A 23534-nucleotide genomic window follows, 5' to 3' on the forward strand; every position below is an offset into this window, starting at 1 on the left:
GGGCAGGCGGGCAGGCAGGCAGGCAGGCAGACAGACCTTTTCTTCTCTTTCCCATTCTTTCTCCCAACTTCCATCCTCTTCTCAAGCTAACTCCTCTCTCTCATTAACTTTCTATACCAAGAACTGCACTAAGCAAGCACCTGGCAGGCAATGACCCCTCTGCCCACTGCCAGCGTGGAAACACCCTCCGGAGGGCTGGAAGTGAGCAAGGACTGAAGAGCACACCCCGAGCTCCCCCATCCTTCAGGGGCCAAAGATGATCCACAGCTAGCTGCTGCGAGCCTGTGAAGCACGTGCATGCGGCTCGCACCAAGATGGAGCACCAGCCAAAGGAGATGGAGGGCTCGTAATTTACGAGGTGCTTTAGAAATTAATTTTGTATGCCTCCTCCATTAGCAGTGTGTCTGAATTAACTTTAATATGCAAGTTATCATGTTAATTTTTGATACTCAAAAAGAATGTCTCATCATTAACCTTCCTAGCCCTGAATTTAGTGATGCAGTCTTTTTATTACCAGTAATAGAAGGAGCATTATTTCTTGGCATCTCGATACTCTTAGCGATCAGTATGCAGTTCCACCAGTCACTTGTTAAAATCTCTGCTGATTCAGAGCCCATTTTTCAAGCATTTGACTGTAACTGCCCCATAAGTCATCAGAAGTTGACTCCATCTTCCTTTTTTTTTCAGTTTCTCCTAAATGAGAATAAATTTTCTATGAAGAGTGCCATCAGTGGGAAAAGGCTCACAAAAGGCGGACATGAACATGTGCTGTGTTATGTTCATGAAAGACAGGTTTGTCCTGTTAGCTACCATGATCCTCAGAGCCCTGGGATTCCCGATAGCACATTTATACCCGAGAAGAACACCTCCTGCTTGGAGTAGAGAAACATGTTAAGTAACAGTGGAAAATTCACTGTTAAAGATAATGGCAAAAAATACTCAAATAGTACAACACAGTACATCTTCCTTTCCATATATTCACTTGATATAGGAAAATTGCAGCTAACAAAAGCAGAAAAATTCCACACCATATTATGATGCACAGCATCAATGTTCCTATTTATTTTATATATGCCAATATTTACAATGTAATAATAGCAGGAAAATAATTGAAATCATGCATCTTGCCATTATTTTCTTTTCATATCTTCTAATTAATCAGAAGTTAGATAACATCTTAGAAAGATATTTTAAAAGATAAGGAAAAGATCTAAAATATAATCATATATTATACTACCTTTAAAGAAGCATGACATGAATAAGAAGGAAACTTGAAAAAAATAAAAATAAAATTTAAAAAGGGCTGGGGAGAGATCTCAGTGGCATAAGCACCTGCCTGGCAAGCACAAAGTCCTGAGTTCAATCCCTGGTACCAAAAAACAAAATAAAAAATAAAGAAAAAAATGTGGATCCATCCATTTCTGTTCTGCTAGGGTATTGAGGCGGCAAAAGGAAGATGAAATATTTTTCAAGCTTTAAGCATTATTTTTGCAATGGACAACAACCGTATCAATAGAGAGGTTTGTTCTAATAGTGTTTGAGACAGGATATCAAGTGTGCATCTTGTACAGTGAATAACCACTAAGACAACAATAGGCAATGTATTAATTATTGAAAATGTACTAGTAATCAGTTGTGCAACTGTCTCATTGCTATTTGGTTCTCAATAAAAAATATTTAAAAATATATACTGGCTATAATTTACAACCTGTACTGTTATTTGCTTGATATGTTTCATAAAGTAGATTCCTCTTAACCTTTCTACATTTTTAGAAGAAAATTTTGCTACCTCAGATGGAAAGCCAGTATCTCTTGCCATAAATGGAAGAAAACAGTAACAATCAGGAGGATGAAAACAAGACACTTTTATTAAATTCTAAGAGAAGAATAAGCCTGGGGTTTGCTCTTTCTTTGTTATCAAAGGAGACTGGTAGAGAAAAGTTAAAGGCAAAACAGCTAAGGTATACAAACCCTGACATAATCAGAGAAGAAGTTGAAAGAGAATAAGCAATTGCCACCTCTATGGTACACTACTTTACCTGTGCACATTTAAAATTATCAATCATGCTATGAAAAATAATTTTGCATAATAGGGTAGAGGGAAACACAAGTGAAAAGAAAGAAAGAAAATCACACTGCGATGGGCTCCTAATCCCAACACTTAGGCAGGTCAAGTTCCTTTTTGGACCAGTTTTCTTGGGCATAAAATGAGGAGGTTGAGGTATAGAATTACTCTAAGGAGACACTTGGCAATATTTAAGAAGTCTTTAAATTTTTTTTTAATTTTTATTTATTTTTTTAGGGAAGGGTCTACAGGGTGTTCAGAGTCACTACTAGATCGGACTCATAGTGATCTGCCTGTATACGGCCTTTCTAGAACTGGGTCTACAGGCACGCACCACCATGCCCAGTCTCAACTGCCCTCTCAGCGCGCCCCCGGGGGCGGGGCCAGCACGACAGGCCTGGGTATCAAACCCCTGGCCCTTGCACCTGCTTGAAGGTGCTTTAATTTGCTGAGCTATTTGGCCAGCCCTTAAATATGTTAACAAAATGTCTTCTCCTCATCTAAATATGAGGCAGTGAATTGCATTTACCCTCTTATCTGAAAAGTTTACCTGCAAGAAATAATAAAGCTTTGGAAAATATAAGCTACTGTGGGGCAAAAGAACTTTTATTTTATTTTTTTGTGGTACCAGGGATTGAATTGAGGACCGTGCACTTGCCAGGCAAGCGCTTATTCTACTGAGCTATCTCCCCAGCCCCCCTAAAGAGCTTCTAAAGCGGGAGTGTTGGGGGAAAAAAACCAATGAACTTGCCTGCAATTCACATACACAAGCACTGACTACCCAGGAGAGGCGGGGACTCTGGGAGCCTGTGGGCAGGTTGAAGCTTGAGGCCTGGCCTTACCACTGGTCTGGGCCAAACAGCAGTAAAAGAGGGTGCCAACTTCAAATGACCAGTTTTCTCTCCCTCTTCACAGAAAAATAGAAGGTAAGAACAGAAAAGCCAAGAAAACTAAATAGTTAACAACTACTGGGCCTGGGGAGATAGCTCGGCGGCCTAAGCACCTGCCTGGCAAGCTCAAGGACCCGGGTTCAAGTCCCAATACTGCATGACATGCTGGCACTGGAACCCCAGGTGCACTGTGCTGGCCATCGAAACCATGCATGTTGACACACGCTTATAATCCCAGCACTGGGGAGGCTGAGACAGGAAGATCACTGAGTCTGAGCTGCATAGTGATACCCTGAACCAAATAAATAAAAGATTTTAAGAAATACTTAAGTATCTGCAATCTGGCTCTTGCACAAGATCTGACACAATTAAGCAAGTTTTTCTATCCATAAAATAGTGTCATACCCCACTTCATCAAATTTCTGGGAGAAATCATGCCAAGTAATTGTTAGCATAGCTACAGCACTATACATGGATAGCATAGCCTCTGTCATACACTTTCTGTTTTCCTGTATTGATATTCCAAAAAGAAGTTAAACAACATCATATTTTCAGTTCTCTACATTGGCTCCAACTCTGAACTGATAATAATAAAAGTGAACCTAGTAATTATAAATGAATAATTAAACTGGAAATAATAATTATACTAATTTGAAGCTATCATTTATGGAGCATTTATTACCATCAAGGGACTTTACTAAGCATTATTTCATCTAATATTCATTTAGTCCTATTATCTCAAATTACAGACAAAAAAAAAAAAAAAAACAAAACAAAAACCCACAAACCTGAGAACCAGTGCCATAGCACGACTTTCCAAAGTCACCGATGGGTATAGCTCAAGCAATAAAACAAACCCTGAAGCACTTCACTAGCACTCAGTAAGTCCTTGGTAAGGAGCTCACCCAAAAGCCAACTTGATACATTTGGAGCCAAAGTTTGAGTCATAAAGTCAGAGGTGACCCATATCAAAGTGAATAAATGCTAAATGCTCACAATTTCTGAGGCCATTTGGTGTCTCTTTTTAATAATTGCTGGAAGTTGTAGACAACAAGAGTGAATTCAGAATCCTCTAGGTCTCTTCTCAGAAGCCCCATGTGCTCTGTTTACATCCCTTCTGTAGAATATTCATTCAGCATCTTAACAGAGCACCTGTTAAGGTGCAAAATGTGTTCAGATGAGCTTCTCGAGGGTATCCCTGCGCTCCTGTCATCCTCATGTTTTCCAAATGGCTACCAGGTGCTCTGTTTATACAAGAAGATCAATAAACACAATATTGAGTTGGAAAACGTGTTCTAAAAGTTGCCTCTCTTCTTCAAAAATGTGGCTCCATCTATTCTGCAGGGGACTTGAGATGTCAAAGACGAAGCTAGGATGAGTTTGAGGCAAAAGCAGACATTAGACTACAGGCACAGTTCTGAAGTTACCTACATCGAGAGAGCACTGAGCCACAGGAGGGAGTGGATGATGACCTCCTCAGGCCAGAACAGGTGGAGCAGAACCAGAACACAGCTAAGAACCAGAGCCCGGAGTGGTCGCTGGATGAACTGGATGCAGGAAGTGTTGTTCTTTTGTGTCCTACATTTCTGACCCTCGGGCTCAGAAATAAAGATCTGGAGACCTGCAGTCACATAGCAGTGCATGCTGAGGATGGCCACTTGCTAGGATAGCCAAGGCAATACCACAAAACACCACCCCAGAGGCATCCTCAACTAGGTGGACAGGAGGGAGAAAGGGGTTGCTGCTCAGATTTAGCTTGAGGGAGCCACAAGGAGCTGGCTGCCAGGGAGGCACCCAAGCAGTACAGCAGCTCCCTCTCTAAGGAGCCAGAGCGAGAAGGGTCCCTCTGTCCTGCTTGTCCCCAACTCCAGAGCCTGCCTCCTTACTATATAGTATTTAATCTTCTGATGAACTTGGAAGAAAGAGCAACACATCTTAACACTGGGAATTGCTTTCTCTTTTTTCCCTGCTGATTCCCAGGACTAGCCACTGTGCTGTGTGCAGACAGGCCTTCCACCTAGAAAGATTTGCAACCCACAGCAGATCCCTGAAGCACCACAAATTTCCTTGAGAGGTAACTAGGACCTGCCTGATTTCTCAGCACAGGCCTTGAACAGAGAGCTGAGTGCGGTGGCAAGCCCCCTGTTGCCTGGAATTGTAATTGATTTTAAGGTCTGCCACTGCACCCCCATAAACCAAGCCAAACCAAACAAAGCATCCCACTGCACACATCAGTCCTGGCAAAGATAGGGCACAGGCAGGGTGAACTTGAGAAAAGCAGTTTTTCAAGACCAACGGAAACTTTTACATGGGGAGAAATACCACCTGCAAGGGGCAGTGCTGTCCCTAGCACTGCCCCCTCTCCGGAAGGCCTGGAATATTGAGGGGTGGTAAGGTCCTGGGTCCCTGCCAGGACACACAGACCCAGACCCGATGGCACTCACTGCACACCACCACCACGAATCCACACGTCATAGGTTGTGAGGACAATACAGGGTCCACAGGACATTTGAACACAGTGAGCTCCTCCATGTCTTTCATGTCAGGCTGACACCAGCGCTCTCCAAACCTCAGGATGACAAAATGCTTTTCAAGCATTCAGAATAGTACATTAAGTAACTGTCTCTTTTTCCCTCTGCTGTCCTGGCAACATAGATCCACTGATCCTAAGAGATGGACAGGAGCTTAAAGATTCAACTCTTGGATCCCACATGCAAGGAATGTAGTCCAGAGGGGTTAAAGGGTCCATCCAAGGTCACAGGACATGTTAACAGCTTTCCAGGGGTACAGGTGAAATTTCCCAGCTCTTAGAAATAACATAAATTGTCCGTTTGTTTTTGAAACACTCACTGAGCACCTACTGAAGGCATTACTGGAAATAACAGAGAAAACACACACTACTGAAGTCTGGCAGTCAGTGCTGTTCAAGTACAGTGAACATCTCAGAAACCCACACAAAGGAAAGACCTCTGCACCAAATCCGGAAGAGATGGGTTTTCATTGCATTTGTTAGATTATGATAAATGAAATATGAACAGGAAAGAAGCCCTCCCTGGCCATATGCTGTCAGCACATGAGGGTCAAAGGTGCTATATTAGGTGCGGCGTTCTTTTAACTTGCCCGAGAGGAGAAATTGACAATTTTTCCAACCACTTTGGAAAACCCACCACCACTTCCCAGTGAAGGTTTGTTAGAATGACCCAGCACATGGTACACGCACGCGCATGCGCGCACACACACACTGACACACACGCTGACACACAAATAGACGTTTTTATTGGAGGTGGGAAGGAAAGGCTGAAGATGTCAACCCCTCATCAGAGCTGACGCCATTCATGCCAGGGAGCAGCACCATGTGCAGCTAGAGCAGCGCGGCAACTCTCAGGCAAGCAGACTCAAGCTGGGTGATGATGAGCCAAACGCTCCTCAGCACAATAATGGCAGGGCCGGTAGATCCCAGAACACCAAGGTAAAGGCGCATTAGCGCGGGAACCACAACCCTTCCAGCAAAAGGAGATTAGGCCTTGCCGTGCAGTGCTGAGGAACACACTTGCAGCATGCACCTTTGGCAACGTGCGCCTTGCTTCCTACACGACCCAGAAACAGAAGTATTTGGAGCCTTCTTTGGGGGAAATGAAAGGAGAGGGTTTCTCCCTGTGTGGCCCCTATATCTGTGTCTCCCACCACACCACCCCAGATCTGCAGGGACAGGGCAGCAGAGCACCTCGCTGGGAGCTGGCAGATGCTCGAAGCTGGTACAGGTTGTGCAAACTTAAGAAACGAACAGCACCCAGGAGGAGCTCCTCAAGGACTGGGGTGGAGTGTGCAGGTTTATGCAAGGGACTGCATAGGGGCTAGGGGATGGGGCAGGAGTAGCACAGATGAGAACCAGTGAGAGGGACAGACAGACGGGCTGGGAGATGGGGAGACCTGCACAGCCGGCAGCTGCCGCAGTGCTGAACAGAGCTGACCCAGGCTTTCCCAAGTTCTTCAGAGGCACCATGCCTGCTTTTAGGACTGGCACAGGGTGCCCAGGGTTCCAGAACCAGCCTGGCATGCAGTACTAGGGATCAAACTCAGGTCCTTAAACTTACCAGGCAGGTGTTTAGACTACTGAGCTATTTCCCCAGGCCTTTTGGGGTCTTTTAAAAATGGATTGCGAGGGATTATTTGCTTTACCAGGCAAATGTGCACGTATGTTCACTGGGTATCATGGAGTCCTCACACTCTACCTGTCCCCACACACACTGCCACCCTGCTTACAGGCATCCCCATCACTGCTGATTATGTTGTTCACATTAGCTACATGAAATGAGTCAGGCACTGTCTTAGTTACTTTTTACTCATTGCTAGGACAAATACACTCAAAATGAAGGAAAGGTGTATTTAGCTCACAGTTTCTGGAGGTTGCAGTTGATACTCCGCTGTCTCTAATGCAAATGATAGCAGTTCATGGCGGCAAAACACAATGAAGTGCTGAGGACGAGCTACAGCTGCGGCATCCATCAAACCTCTCTCCTCCATCTACGCTGACTGTGAAGACCAAGCAGGGCTGAACAGGCAGACAGACTACCTGAACTCCTTTATATACACTTTTTGTGCTGAGTCACTCTGGGGCGGCCCATGCTCTAGGGTGGAACCAATTGCGCCACAGGGGCGGCCCAATCGCACCCAAGGGCGGAAGCAAGCATGTCCCAGGGCGCGCCCTCCACAGCTCGGAACTGTGAGGAACAGATCACACAAGTTGACACAATGTGTCAACCACTACAGGTGCGGAGAGACAGATGCCATGTATTTCTTTAGACCTAGGAAGTTTTGCTTGAAATTTTCGTGGATGGATGAAGAGAAATAGACACAGAGGAAGAAGCAGAGGCAGAGACAGGTGCAGAGGTGTGGGTGGGGAGAGAGAGACAGAGAAAAATCTACTGTATTAGGTGCCAGGAGTGGGTCTGCTTCTTGTATGGACCGCGTTGAAGCCTCTCAGGAGTGTCTCTGAATTGATTTGGCACGCACAGGTACTCCACCAGGCAAATAAGGCAGTCTGTTTTGAGCTCATTTCACACAGAGATGAAAAGTAAGTCAAGCTGAGGTATTGAGAGCTGACCTCAAAGTCCAACAGGTGTGTCCTTCTAAACTTCTTTTAGGGAGATGAGGTAAAGACGCAGTAGCATACCCTGAGCACACTGCTGACTTCCCAACGAGCCTATCAGGCTTTCCCATACCTTGAATGCAGCCTAACAAACATTTATGAGCACAAATATACTATTACCAGCCATTACAGAGAGTGCTGGGGACACATAACTAAGTACAGTCTGGGTGTTAGGAGCCTGTTGTTACATCTCCATTTCCTAAGCTTCAATTAAGTTTTCAACTGCAAAAGGAGGTAATATCAGCCCCTGTGAGATAAGGTCGAGGAGAATTCATTAAGGACGCACAGTGCTCAGCCCCGTGCACTCTGACATGTCCGCAATTCCTCTGCAGTGTCAGCTAGGGAGGCAGGCTCCAGGCATCTAGGAGGCTGCCTCCAGGGGCAGCGGCGAGTGCCGCTGTGCAGGGTGACTGAGCGCCCATGCATTCTGCGCAGTTACCTTGGGTCCACAAACTCGGGGGTGAGAGGGACCTGGAAGATCTCCTGAAGCTCATCATCACTTGAAAGATGAGGACAAATGAGACCAAGAACTGAATTCATTCCTAAACTGGGACATACAGCAAAGTACAGAGCTGAGAACACAGGCCTCCCACCTTCCAGGTCTATATTCTAGTATACCATGCAATGATTACGAATAAGAGTACTAATTACAGTTACTGATAGTGAAGATGATCATGCGGTGACATTCCATTTGGAAGCTGTTGCAAAGCATGAGACCTCTCCACCCTTTCCACTGGCAGTGCCCCATTTAGTGATCACAAGCCAACGAGGCAGCCTTCTCTTGTCATTTCCAACTGACAACTGAAGACGCGGGTACTTTTAGAGGTGAAGAGTCCCAGTTAAGGTAACGAAATCCAGTCTCGATCCAGGCCCTTGTTCTGAACAACTGTCTTAAATTGTGCTAGATTAGAAATGGGGAGTCTCTCCTCCCATAATTTCACCTTCTTTAGCTGAAGCCATAAGTGGAGTCTCATTTGCCTTTGGGTAACTGGCCTCCCTCCTTGCTCTGGTTCCTGGTTCCACCTGGGCCTTCTCTCCAGCCTGAATTGCCTTTCCCTCAACAAGTGGATTCTGACAGCCCAGGCTAATGAGCGCTCGCGGTGAGGCTGTACTGAAGGGCTTGGTATTGCAGAGAGTGGCCACACTCAGATACACCCCTGCCACCAAGACCTTGGCAGAGCTGTGAACACTCAGGCCTCCCCACTGGACTGAGTCTCCCCAGCTCCCCACGTGAAGAAAGCACAGTCTGCTTAACACTGGGTCTGTTGCAAAAGCAGGGAACAGAATTCTGTGTTCAAATCTGTGTGTCTGTGTGTGCTTGTGTGTGCCTGTCAGGATGTCTGTGTGTGTCTTTGCATGTGTGTGCGCCTATGTGTGTGTCTCTGTGTGTGTGCATGCATGCAGATGTGCTCATGTGGGGTGTGTGTATGTGTGTGTGTATATATATATAAAGGAGGAAAGAAGGAGAATAAAAACTCTGAATAAGACTGAGAAAGCTGGCTGAGATTTTGTCCAACAGTAAAGAAGTAATGAGCAAAGAGGATGTTGATTTATCTGTTAAAGTTATGAATTGCAGGAAGTTTTTCTGTCATACAATGAAATAGAATTAAAGGTTCATAAATAAGAAAATACTGAAATTGGTCATGGACCAGATTTATAACAAAGGCCTCTGAACTCCCTAAAAATAGAATGGAAAATATTCTAGATAATTCTCATCCAAAATAAAATTATCTATCTGGTAAAATAGTATCTCAATTATATAAATTATATGATACAAAATAATAATAAGCAATGGTTTTCTATAAATCAGGGTATCACAGGTACTTTAATATATTTCCAGATGGTCTACAATAAAGTAATAATATTTTAATAATACTGACTCCTATAAACAATAAATATCTTTTCCCAACTCCAGACAAGCATCTCCTGGAGCTTGCCTGGTAGAGCTCCTGCTGGGGTCTGAGGTCCCCAGTGGCAAGAAATGTTCAGGAGAGAATGGACCCGAGTCTCCCGGGGTTGTATGTGCAGCCCGGCCACTCCGAGGTCCCCTCTGACTACTGTCCAGATAAGGCCCATGTTATACTTGCTGTCTCTTTATGCCCAGGGAACATCCCACCTCCTCCATAAGACTGTCCCTAAGGTTCCAAAAGCACTGTTCCCACTGAACGCTGGTGATAGTCATTCTTGTATGGCTGCAACTATTTATGAAATTGTATTATAGAGTAAATGTATGATAAATGTACCAGAACCCTATACATTTATCAATATCTTATAAATTCTATAAATTCTAAATTTGTGCCACAGACTGCTGGGTCTATAACATAGGGTTTGCACTATATATAGTACAAATATATAGCAATATATATAATATATATATATATATATAATTTTAAAATAAATCAGAAGGTTTCCAGTAAAACCCATGTGGAGTATTTTTCTCAAATAAAAAAGGAAAGGAGAGAAGACAGGGAAAGGGGGAAGGAAAGAAGGAGGGAAGGAGAGAAAGAAGGAAAGAGGGACAGGGAGGGAAGGAGGGAGAGAGCAAGGGAGGGAGAGAGGGAGAAAGAGAGGGAGGGAAAAGAGGAAGGGAGGGAGGGAGGAAGAGAATGAAGTTCACTTAGGGACATGGACCCCACACATAGACAAGGAAACAAGCAACTGACACTGACTCCTCCACAGACCAGGCCACTCTCTGCCACCTCTCCTTCCTGAGACGAGCAGTCATAGGTCATTTCTACTCTTGTTTCTTTAGGTAGAAAAATATTTCTCTGTATGTGCTTATCTCTGACAAAGATGAGGAAAGGAATGAATGGCCCAATGATGCTGCATCTTAGGGGAAAAGAAGAAAAGCCCACTTTACTCTGAAGCAAAGAAGGTGTCCATGTGTCAAACAGGCGAGTGGAAGATCTGTGTTGTGAAAACGCAACTGAAGGTGGGATTAGGGGCAGCTATCTGATAGCTGTGAAGCCGCCTTCTTGCTGTTTCTCTTGCCTGCCTGGCTATGTGAGTACAAGTCAGAACAGATGTTAAAGCAAACCTTTTCTTCCACAACTGTAAACTTTCTGGGGACAGAACCTCCTGTTCCAGATGTCATATGGTGCAAAAGTTCAGAAGATGCATGGGGGACTCAGGTAGACTCTGTGTGGAATGTGGGCCCTGCCACATTACTTGACATGTGACAGCAGGCAAGCTTTTGGGCCTTTCTAACCTCGGTTTCCTCACCTTTGAAATGAAGGCAAGAGCACCTTCCTGTTACAGGAATGCTGTGATAGTAAAAGGAGCTAATGTACAAAAGTTTAACATGGAGACTGGCATGAAATAACGGTTAAATAAGTGGTGACTGTAAAATAACTTACCAGTGGATTTCTTTCACATTTGTATATTCCCCCATAGTGTTGCTATAGTTTTAAATATCTGACAAATATTACTACAACTAAAATGAATCATCATCTAACTTTCAGTCCAACCATATTTTAGTCATAAGAAGACTGCCACGTAGTCCTCAGCAACAGGAGCTGGGGAGGAACTCCAGCAAAAGCAAACTTGAACAGACCAACGTAAGACTGTCAGAACATTCTAGAGCCTGCCTCATCATAAATCAAACCACACAGAATTATAAATTAACAGCAAGAAAAAAAAATCTTTTGTTTGTTCTGTCTCAGCAGACAGAACAAACACGTAGCCTTATACAGATCTGCATAAAGTCCCTCCTTATGTGCCCCCTCCATGAATACGAAGACCAGTCCACAAATTGGAAAAGAATCCTGGGAACAGGGAAAGCTAGGCAAGCAGCCTGGGCTCTGCAGAAGAGCTGGAGCACCACAAGTGATCTGGGATTTTTCCCCCCAATTAAATTGTACTTTATAATGTCATAAATGCTGCTATTCTAGGTGGTTTTGGAGGTACAAGAGGATTTTTCTTTTATTGTACGCCGATATATATATATCATCAGCCTGCAGAGAAGGCACTTTAATAAATCTCTGTTGGGTTTGTCCTGCAGCTTATTAAATCACAGTCTTCTGCGATCCAGAGTCGGAGGGATTCTTCCTGATGGAACGTGAGCGCAGTCACACAGAACAGGGAGGAGAGGGCGTGAGAGAGAGTCCCTACTCTGCTCCTCACAGTGGGAGGGGACACTTTGGAGCCAGATGTGGCTCCCAGGCAGCTCAGCAGACAGGCGAAATAGCTTTCTACTTGAAGATCTTTGATGTCTCTAAACACTGATAAGAAGTAACATGAGTCTTTAAAACTCAATGGTTTTTTTGTTGTTGTTGTTGTTGTTTTTTTTTCTTGAAACAAAATCGGTTCCAGCACTTATATCCTTTGAACGTGTTCGGGGTTTGGCAGCTGCTGGTGCTAATGACTGAGTGTGTGAACTTGAAACATCATATAATTCCCCTTTGTTTGTGTAACATGCCATTAAATGGCCTCATGTCTTATCATTACATAGTGAAAAGACACAGAAATATCATCGTGAATCAGAGGATGAATTTTTAGATCATAGATTCCCATTGTTGGCAGAGTTCTCGAAAACTTTGCTCAATCTCATTACTTGAGGTGGTAGTACAAAGGTTGGGTGACTTGCTCAGTGTCACACAAGGGCTTAAGAAATATGACAATTTGTATACGTGTGCCACAGAGTCCTCAGTAAACAACAAGCACTCAATAACCCTGGCATGCTGTCACTGTCGCGGATGTGATTGTTGCCGCTATGATTCATATTCCCTTAATTAAATCTGTCTAGTTTAAGAACATTTCTAAAAGTGCAAAGCTATATTTACTTGCATTTTTCTAAGTTTTATAATTTTATGAATGATGCATAAGCGCAGTTCATCCGCTGGCTAAGTAATGGGGTGAGTATGCTCCTTATCTGCTACGGGTAGAATCGAGGAGAAGCCTGCCATGCAGATCCAAGAAGTTTCTGCCATAAGAAAAAAGATCTGTTTCATAACAGAAAGTTTAAGCCTAGAGAAAGCGAAGCACTACATCTTAGCACAAAATAACTCCCAGGATGCTCACAGCACGCCAGAGCCTTGCTGGGGGAGAGAGAGAGTCTTCAGATTAAGTCTTGAAGCCCTGCACAGTGAAGGCCAGGGAGTGAAGGTCACAGCCCAGCCTCTGTGACCCTGCCTGTGGGCTCCTGGGAAGAGCAGTGTCTCCGAAATGCAAAAGGAGTCCAGCAAAAAGAAAGGGGAGACTTCTTGGAAGACAGAGCTGAGAAAAATGTAACATGGGGCGAGGGAACAACAGCAGATTCTCACCTCATAAACTCAGTAGATGGATAGAAATGATGCGTCATTAATAAAATCATAAAATTTAGTAAAAATATAAATGGAAGTATCCATGATAGTTTTGAGTTTTCTTATGCTACATACATAAAACTGGCCATTAACATGATCAATAAACTTAATCATATTCAAAGTAAGACTTTCTATTTATAAAAATGTACCTTAAAAAGACAAGATATAGCCTAAGAGATGATATTTGCAATACGTGAAATGAGCAAAAAATGAGCAGGAAGAAGGTATAAAATATGCCACATCTCAGTTTAAAAAACAATACAGCTATCCCACTATAAAACCGGGCAAAATACAAGGATAGCTGTAGCACAGAAGTGAAATACATGAGGCAAAGCAATGGAAGACACTTTCAGCATCACAGAGGATCAAAAAATGTACATACAAATGAGTGATGACATAGTTTCAAATCCCATTTATTGGCAAAATTTAAGACGCAAGATAATACCCAGTGTTGAAGAGAATGTAACCCACAGGATGGTTCCTGGATTGCTGCTGGGAATGTAAAGTAGTACAATCACATTTGGAGAAGTTTGGAAATATCCACTAAGTTAAACATTCAGATCCCCCTGTGACCAGGCAGATCTGTGAGCAATTATATGCCCATAAGAGACTCTTGAACTTTGATGAGGCAGCTATGAGAATGATCATAATGAAATCCTTACAATAGGAAAGAAACTGAACCTAATGCTTAAAACCTGAAAGCTTCACAGAAAGCATAAATGAATGAGCTCTGATGTGTTCATACAATGGAATTTTCCAGTCATCCAAACAATGAGTTCCAGCAACCTGTACAATGGATGAATCAATATTACACTAAATGAAAAGGCAAATCCCCCTCCAAGGGATAAAATAAAACAATTAAATAAAGAAGCAAGAGGATCAAAAACAGAGAGAGGGGGTTGAGTGGAAAGAGGATGCCAAAGGACTTAGATGTGAGCATGGTCCAACTTCCCCCAATGGATGTAATCAATATGCACTGCAAACATGTACTAAGAAAAAAATAAGTTAAAATAAAAATAAAAAGGGGAAGCAGAAAGATTAATAGGTGATTCGACAGCATGATTTTCTTCATTGGGGAAAGGCGAAAATTTTTATATAAGTGATTGTTAGCTTTCTAGTTTTTTGCTTTGGGTAGCAAGGTCATGGATGCTGAGTATATCATTCAAAATAACTGAATATGTATTGAAAGAAATCCAGTCCTCATGCAAGCCAACAACAATGAGATGTTTTATGAATCAAGGACGATGGCTACTCCCGGTGGGCATGATTGACATCCTTTCTTTTTTCTTCTTTTTAAAAGACACTGACATTGAGTAATTGAGTATTTCTTGCCAAGGTCCACTAACTAGTATCAATAAACCCGTAAGAAAACTGTGCAAATAAAGAAATAAAACATCATTTATCATTCAGGAGATTATCCATCAGCACAAAATCACAGAAATAGAAGAAAGTTAGAAAGGGGCCAAGCGTCACGATGGGAGCTCACACTGTCCTGAAAAGGCCACTAGTGTCTGCCCAGGCCAGCACTTTTCTTCCTCTTTTCAGCCTTCTGGAGCTGTGTTTCCTGCTAGAGAGGGTCAGTGCCTGCTGTACCAGAACCCTGGACTGGGGGTGTGAGGAGGGGATGCTACCTATGACTCCCCAGTGTTTTTCCCAGATCATTATTAACAGAATATTTGGTTTAAGGGTCCAGAATTTAACAATTTGAGCAAACTCCCCAGATGCAGCTAAGCTTTGAAACATCTCTCTCTCTTTCTCGTCCCCATCCCCTGGGATAGCCATTTCATTTTCCCCTTTGTGATTCCAGGGCTCTATTTTGAACTTGCTCAACTTTATTGTTCATGACTTCCCCCAGGAGGGACTGGGTGAAGGGTCCACTGGGATGCAGCAGAAATGCCTGAGTCACTAGCAGGGACTCGCTGCTGATTAGACTGGTGGGGCTCCAAGGGCTGAGTTCCTGGGCTAGAGGAAGAGAATGCAGAGGCAGTAGGAGCAGTTCCAGGCAGTGGCTGTCTCAGGTTTGTGCAAACTTGCAGGCAGTACAGGAGGAAATGAGAGGCCTACTGTGAAGCTGTAGCATGTCCTGAGAGGCAGAGACTCCACTGCCCTCTGTCTTTTTCCTCCAGAAAAGTCTTGGTGGCCAAGCCTACACTGCTGTCCCATCTGCAGTGGTCTAATGACACTACTCCTTGCTGGAGGCAAGCTGTGCTCTGAGAAGCCTCAGGAAAGTCTCCCCCACACCCACCCAGAGCCCTACAGGGAGCTTGCAGCCCAACCTTTGGGACAGGACTTGTCACAGGCAAAAGAAAGAGAACAAAGTCCCTCCAGATGGACATATCTTCTACCAGGAAGAACGAAGAGTCTGCAAGATGAGAAACACTATCTGCTTTTTAATAGTGGAAAAAGGAGCTTTTTCTATTGAAATGACTTTATTCAAAATCCAGCTCTAAAACTTATTACCAGAGAGCAGGCAGATGGCTCATCATCTCTTTCCTTCCCAGTAACCTGACCAGGTAGGAAAGAAACTTAGGAGGCCTTCCCACCAACAGACTGTGGTGTCACTTTCAGGTTAAGAGAGAGACTGCTATTCTTCCTCTTATCATTGTGTTCCCTGCTCTGGGTAGGGCGGCCCTAAGTACCATCATGAGGGACAGAAAGAATATGACCCTCATCAGACTTTGCAGGAGAGAAACAAGCTTTGTTAAATCCACTGAGAGTTTAAGAGTGATGTGTTACTCCAGCATCTCTCAGCCCTGAACACTAATGCCATCCTACACTGTGTAACCTTCGCTTTCACTGGGACAAAAAGAACTTTCGAGGTCTTCATTTTTCCACATCTATAAGATGGGAAGAGAAATACCCATGTCATTAGTTGTTGTAAGAATATAAAATATATTTATCTGGTACATGTACCACTTGATACATGGCATTTAATAAACTTAAATTTCTCCTTTTAAATGCTATTAGTGTCATTAGTATGTTTAGAGTTGTTATAGATGCCTTTTAATAAACAGCTATGATGTCTTAGGTTCTCTGTTTGCTATAAGTTATCATATCTTTTGTAGCTGCAAAAATCAAAGCTGAGGAAAGTTTCTTATTTAAAGGAGCACAGCTAGGAAGTGACTGAACCAGGATCAGAAACTAGAATGCTCTTAACCAAAAGTCCCTTATTCTGGGGATGACATTCCTATTCACATTTACCAGACATGGAAGCTGGGGCTCAAGAATGTTATGTAAGCAAAACAAGACCTGCTCGGGTTGCAAGACTCTGCTTTCTACCAGGCCAATGCTGCAATGATACAATGACTAGAAAAGATAAGCCCCTTATGGCACTGGCCACAAGTCTTCGAATTCGCTTCCCCCCAAGAGCTGCCAGGGCCACTGACTGGGCCAGGTATTCATTGTCAATGCGGATGCAGCAGGGTTGCAGACACTCTGAGCAGTGCGGAAAGGAGGAAGATGCACCCTAATAAAGGGAAAACCCAGGGCCTGTGGCCTCCATGTGCCCTCACAATTAGATTTGCAATGAGAAGGTCCACTAGCTGCAAAGACTTATTAGAAGAGTTTCTAAGCCTTTATATTATTCTTTCTCCCTCCCACCTTCCCCTTCCTTCTCCTTCCCTCCCTCTACCTCCCTCCTCCGTCTTTCTTTGCCTCTTTCTGTCTCCCTTCCTCCCACCCTCCCTCCCTCCCCTTCCTCTCTCGCTCTTTTTTTCTCTCTCTCTCCAAGGTTGAAAAGTGAGCAGCGTGGATCCTAAAGCAGTCTACACTGAAGCAGATGGTGCATCTGATTAGCATCCAACTAAAAAGACAACATTACTTAGAGATTAAGTTCTCATAGGGACAAATCTGCTCTGAAGGCACAGGAGCTTGGATTTTCTCTCAGACGCCCCTCAGCGCTACCTCTCAGCAGATGTAGTCAGCCTTTCTCCCATGAGCACTGTGGAGCATGCTGGAGCTTGGGCTGGCTTGGTCTCTGGATTTCTCAGTTTAGGGTGCAGTCATTCGGGGGGGGGGTGGGCTATGACTAATGAGGATGTGTTACTCTGCAAGATGCCACTGAGTCTGCACAGAGAGTCTATGAGACCATCCCATGACTGGTCCCATTTTACAGATGAGAGAACTGAAATGCATTAGGATTGAACAACTTCCTGAAGGTCACACATCATGTAGGAGTTGAGGCCCATGGAATCTAATAAAACATTGTCTGTGTGGGACAGAAGAGCCCCATGCAGTCAACCGTCAGCAGAGAGCAGCTGCCAAGTATCCCAAGCTACAGAACCATGGGAAGGCCTGGAGCAAGAAAACTATGAAGTGACAAATCAGAAGCATTTCACCCTGGCCTAGCCCTGTCCTTCTAGGCATACAAAATGCAGGCACTTTGCAAAAGTACTCTAGGGAAATGGAATAAAAATGGAAAAAAAAAAAATCCAAAGCCAGAGTGGGATGAACTTAATAGACCAAGGCCCTTTTATTCCTTAAGTTCTATCTTTCTCCAACCCTGAGGGCAAACATGTGACTGCCAGGGACACATGGACTCCTGGCTTAGGGTCATGTACAGCTACCAAACATAAAGAGACTTCTTTGTTGTGAAGAATCTAAAGGATAAATATTTGGATACTGCAAGGAACAGATGAAAAAATAACTATAATATCAATGATAACAGTTCCTTTTAGCCTGGGACATTGTGCTGAACGTGACATTGTGTTCAGTCTTGAAACATCTCAACTATTTCATTGGCCCATACAATAACTTTCTAAGACAGATGCTAGTATTATTAGTTCCATTTTTCTGTCAAGCTTACTAAGGACCAATGAGGTTAAGAAAAATCACTCATAGTCCTACAGCTGAAAAGGGCCTGAACCAGAAATTAAACTGAGGTCCAGTGTGACCTAAGAACCAGTACCCTTAGCCAGCAAATCATTTATCCTCTCCTCCACAGAACACCCTAAAACAGATCAGAAGGTGGTCTTCCCCAAACCTGAGACAGTGCTTCAAAGCCTTCTGGCCCCACCACTTGATATCAATACAAATGTTCAAGGTTGTGAGCACAAGTTAATGCCGAGGACAAGGCTCCAGGCAGTTGCCACATCTGGCAGTTAAATGAGTGCAGGCTCAAAGCAAATTATGTCCCTGAGGCACCAGACAATTCACAGGGAGAATAACAGAAGGAATTTCATTATGGCCCGAACTTGGCCAGAGGACTCAAGCTCACCTTATTTAAGAGTATAGAAAGAGATACTTAGCCAAGAGCAACAGACACCAGGAGGTGCCCATGAATTCAGATTTTATTCATTTGGAACTCCAAGACTTCACAAAGAGGAAGAGCTGACATGCCCCTCTGGGACTATTTTAGGAAGAGAGTGCACGCAGCAAACAAACAGTGGACAAAATGTGACCTCTAAGCTGTGCGTGTAAGTTGTCTGCTCTCACACGTGAGCTAAGCACGGAGAGACTCATTATGCTTGGCATCCTCTTGAAAGTGAGTCCCTGAAGGGCACTTTGCCTAATTCAAGTCTCCGAATGTATCTGAAGGAAAGAATTTTGCTTTTCTTTTGTAACTGCTACAACACTAGGGCTCACTTTCTGTCAATTAATGTTAATCACAAAGTTTTACTAAATCTAAAACTCAGACACGCAGGAGGACTGGGAAGCAGCAGCTACCCAGCTTGACCTCTGATTCTGCAAGCCCTTGGGGTCCCCGAGCAGCCCAGGAGATGTGGCTCCAGTAAAGGCATTACTCCTACTTCTGCAAGGCTGGAAATGACTCCCCGCTACCCCCATGGCCAGTCCCGGACTGTGTGAGCTCCCCACCTGGCCTCAGTGCTAAGCTGGGCCCCTGGCATCTCAGAATAACGGGAACAGCCAGGTAGCCCAGCTCTCTGTGACTGTGCAGCACCGGATGTCACTAGAGGTATCCTTATCAGGTCCGTAGGACTGCACTTGATTTGCCCTAGTAGTGACAACACCTGAAATTCTGGGAAGGCCTGGCAGAGTGGGAAGGGGTAGGTATATTTTAAAGCCTTGAGAATGAGGGTGATTCATTTGTCCATGGAGGTCAGAACTTTAAAAACAAAAAAGCTTCAATATATGGAACCATACTACTATACGGATTGCAACTATATGTATGTCTACCAATTCCGCAAGATGAACATATTTACTATATATCATATACTAATAAAAAGGAATTTTTTTTGTATTTTAAGGAAGGGTCTATAGGATGTTCAGGGTCTCACTACCAGATCGGACTCATAGTGATCCACCTGTTTACAGCCTCCCAGGAGTTAGGATTATAGGGTCACGTCACCACACCCAGTCTCAATTGCTGTCTCAGCGCGCTCCAGAGGTGGGATCAGCATGGCAGGCCCAGGGATCAAATCCCCGGCCCCTGTACCTGCTTGCAGGTGCTTTAATCTGCTGAGCTCTTTGGCTGGCCCAGGAAAAATATTTTTAAAAGAAATGCAACTAGATGTACCAGGATTAGTCTCCCCTCACTTGGCACAAACCATCTTGCACAAACAAACCACATCATTAGCACTGGACTGATCCAGTGTCATATATCTGTCTAAGTTAGCAAGAAGCTATACATTTGAATATTAAAATAAAAAATCACACGAAGAATGGTTTTCTTCCCTAGCACAGATCGATCAGGCCCACAGTCTCCCAAATTAGTGGTTGGCGAGGAGTTAAATAGAAAAGATAAGCAGTATGATTTCAGGGCTCCTGAAGGACCAAAACTCTCCAATAGAATTCAAGATTCTCTGGGTGCTGACAAAAAAACTTCTCTGGGTGGCCCGTATTTATCTGGCTTTCAAACAAAGGAAGGAAATATTGAGGAATACTGCAAAACTGAGCAGGACCTTGTGAGTCAGTACAAAGACATGCCTGAGTAATAAATTATGCTAATGAGGAGAACTGTCATCTCCAGGTTAACACTCATGCAGGAGTGAGTGAGATGCCCGCAGGAGTGAGATGCCTGCAGCTACAGCCTCTATCTAGTTAACTGAGATTGGAGTCAGGCATCCTCAGCTGTGGCCTTATTTTGTGTACTGATGCATCATGGCCTCACAAGCCACTATAGTCCTCAGCCAATACCAGTGATTTGTAGAGGTTCGCTTAGTACACATCCACTGCCCATCTCCAGCAAGAGGCCTAGGCCTGGGACAGAATCGCAAGTGAACACTGAATTAAAATCCTGCTCAGAGCCATTGGTAGTAGTCTCCATCACTTCTCCATGTCTTTCTCCTACCCTTAACTCTAGGGATAGGATTTAGACAGCAGTTTTGGATGCACCATGTTCACCAGGCATTAGAAAAAGACATCTTTACAGTGAAGTAGTTCCTGAATATTTCTTTGATTACTAGGCAATTTGCATAAATATTCAGGCTTCACTCACTGAATAAATCGCTGTTGGGTGGTGGCTGATTCTCTGAATCCTAAGACTTATAGCTTCCTGCATAGTTTGATTCACATTTTATCATTGGCATTAATGGATAGAAGAATTTTTAACATTGGGAAGGGTTGATCTTAGTGTATAGAAAGTGTGATGATCTCCAAAGCCATTTTTCACCCTTACTGAAAGGAGTAAAGAAATGCAGTTTTGGAATACATAATGCATTTGCATGGAGCAAAATGCATGATATAGCAATGCAAAATGGTACTGTAAAGGAGGTGGAGTATAGATGTAAGCTTATAAATCATGCCTGGTTATATATGGAGGAACTTTGGACATTGAGTTCACTAACATTAAAAATAAGGCCAGTGAGATAGCTCAGCAGACTAAGTACTTGCTTAGGCAAGCTGAGGGCCCAGGGTTTTATCTCTAGCACCACATGCCACACTGGCCCCACCTCCGTGGCATGCTGAGCCAGTGACCAAGTTCAGGCATAGTGGCACAGGCCTGTAATCCCGGTGCTGGAGAGGCTGAAAACATGAGGATCACTATGAGTCCAAGCTATATAGTGAGACCCTGCACAAAATACAAAAAAAAAAAAAAAAAAAAAAAAAACAGAAAAACCTAAAAATAAGAAACTTTCAGTTTCTTGATAGTGGGGTACTCATCAGAGCACTGCATGACTGTTAGTTTGGAAGAAGCAGAATCTCTGACCACATCTTGCTCAAATCCTGTTATCCCTTAATCTCTGAAAGCTGTTATTATGTTAAGAAATGCCAAGACCAGAACAGTGACATGCCACACTGCCTTAAAAGTGGGAAGCACAAAAGCCCAAGGGAGAATACGTAGCACATATGTATTTTCTTATTTGTGTTTCCGAAATGAACACAGCATATAAATACTTGATTACACATCAGTGAGATCTCCCCACAATATTAATTACTTCTGAGGATGGACTAGAGTGGTCATGGACAGGGTATGTAGGAACCCTTTCTATGTGTCACCCTTTCATACTTTCATTTTGACCAGGTAAATTCATTACCTATTCAAAAATAATTTACAGATCTCTAAAAACTAAAAAGTCCTTGCTGCTTCTTACATATATTTCATTTTTTTAAATTTTTTTACATATATTTCAAAAATTTAATTTTTTTTATTCTTTTATTTATTGATTTATCTGGTATAGGGTCTCACCACACAGCTCAGATTTGTACTGATCCTCCTGTCTCAGCATCCCCAGTGCTGGGATTGCTGGAATACAGCATCACACCTGGTTTTGGTAGCTGGCATGGTGCCCAAGGGTGGCACAGCATGTGATACCGCCTATGCAACCTGTGTCCTTGCACTTGCCAGGCAGGTACTTAGACTGCTGAGCTATCTCCCTGGCCCTATACTTGAAATTTTGAGCATTTCTCAAAGTTTCATTCATTAAAAGGAACTTCACCAGTTCCCCTCCAGGTCAAAGCAGCAATAATAAATCATACAGGGGGTGGGAGTGGGGATAAACTACTTATATCAAAAAGACCTAAAGCATAGAATTCCAAACTTGCTACACCACTTCATGAAACCTCTACAGAAGAGCAGACGATGCAATCTAAGCTTTTAAAAACTCAATTTAGATTCTGGTATCTAAGCTGTCAGCTACTTCCTGCTTCCCAACTCATGTGGACCAAGGGAGCTGGTAAAAAAGAGATATTCTAGTGCCTGACAAGGTGCCCTTCCTTGCCAGGTTCCCACAGAGGCTCCACTCGGCACAGGCGCTTTACACCCACCTTGCTTTTTAAAGAGGTTGCTCTGGACAATCTCAGTCATGGACTGCACCTTCTGCTTCTGCAGCTTCACGGGAGGGATGCAGGTATAGAACTCATACAAGAGCTGGCTGAGGGCAGGAAAGAAAGGAGATGGTCGAGTGAGTTTGAGGTCCATCTTTGCTCTCTGACAGCCCTGGCATCGATCTCCACACGGCTAGCTCCTGGAGGCACGGAAGTGAAGCAGGTCTTGCTTCCTTGGCCCCCCACTTCCCGGCAGAGCATCAGGAATACAGCAAGCCCTTAGTAAACTTGGGTAAGTTTTGTTGGTTTCGAATAATAGCATTGATTTTAAACTGCTAACATGAAAGAACTGTAAAAATTTGAACAAACCATCAATAACCCCAAGTGCACCAGGCATGTGCCTGCCATTGAAATTCACTGCGCCATCTAACCCTCATAATCCAGTGAGGTCAATAGAATGTTTAACCTAATGATGCAAATGGGAAAACTAGAGGTTAGAAAGTTAACTAATATTCCCAAGGTTATAGCACTGGGGAGTCAAAGAACCAAGCAGGTAAAGCCAGATTCTGAGTTCATTACCACATCACTTTATTTACAAATGCTTTATGCTTCATGAGGTTTTATGAGTAAATCTTAAGATCAAAAAAAGGTCCTTACTTTAAAAAAAGCTATGAAAAGTTATGTTAGCACCAGTTAAGATACCAGAAAAGAGACTGCTCTTCCCAAATAGAGTGAAGACAAAAATATCACAAAACAATTATAGTCCCTGTCAGTTTGTCAAAATAAACTCATTATACCCATTCACTCTTCCAAGTACTTATTAGGCTCAGTATGCAACCAGCAATATGAAGAGAAGCAGTTTATATAATGGGAACAGACCTGCTCCCAGTTGGTGTGGGACCTACGTCCTAATGGAGATTCAGAGAGAGAGAGAGGGAGGGATGGAGGGGGAGAGGGAGGGACAG

At 43.6% G+C, this 23534-nt stretch overlaps 1 protein-coding gene across 1 annotated transcript in view; it reads right to left on the reverse strand.

The window, feature by feature from the left end:
* Dock2 (dedicator of cytokinesis 2) overlaps nucleotides 1-23534 on the reverse strand; it is a 478084-nt gene that overhangs the window by 320305 nt on the left and 134245 nt on the right. Inside the window, exon 25 of the mRNA XM_004637060.2 lies at nucleotides 22570-22676. Within this exon, the coding sequence (XP_004637117.2) occupies nucleotides 22570-22676 (107 nt within the window). The remainder of the gene's footprint in view (nucleotides 1-22569; nucleotides 22677-23534) is intronic.

The sequence above is a fragment of the Octodon degus genome, unplaced genomic scaffold (genome assembly GCF_000260255.1).
Source record: "Octodon degus isolate 3935 unplaced genomic scaffold, OctDeg1.0 scaffold00085, whole genome shotgun sequence".
Lineage (NCBI taxonomy): Eukaryota > Metazoa > Chordata > Mammalia > Rodentia > Octodontidae > Octodon > Octodon degus.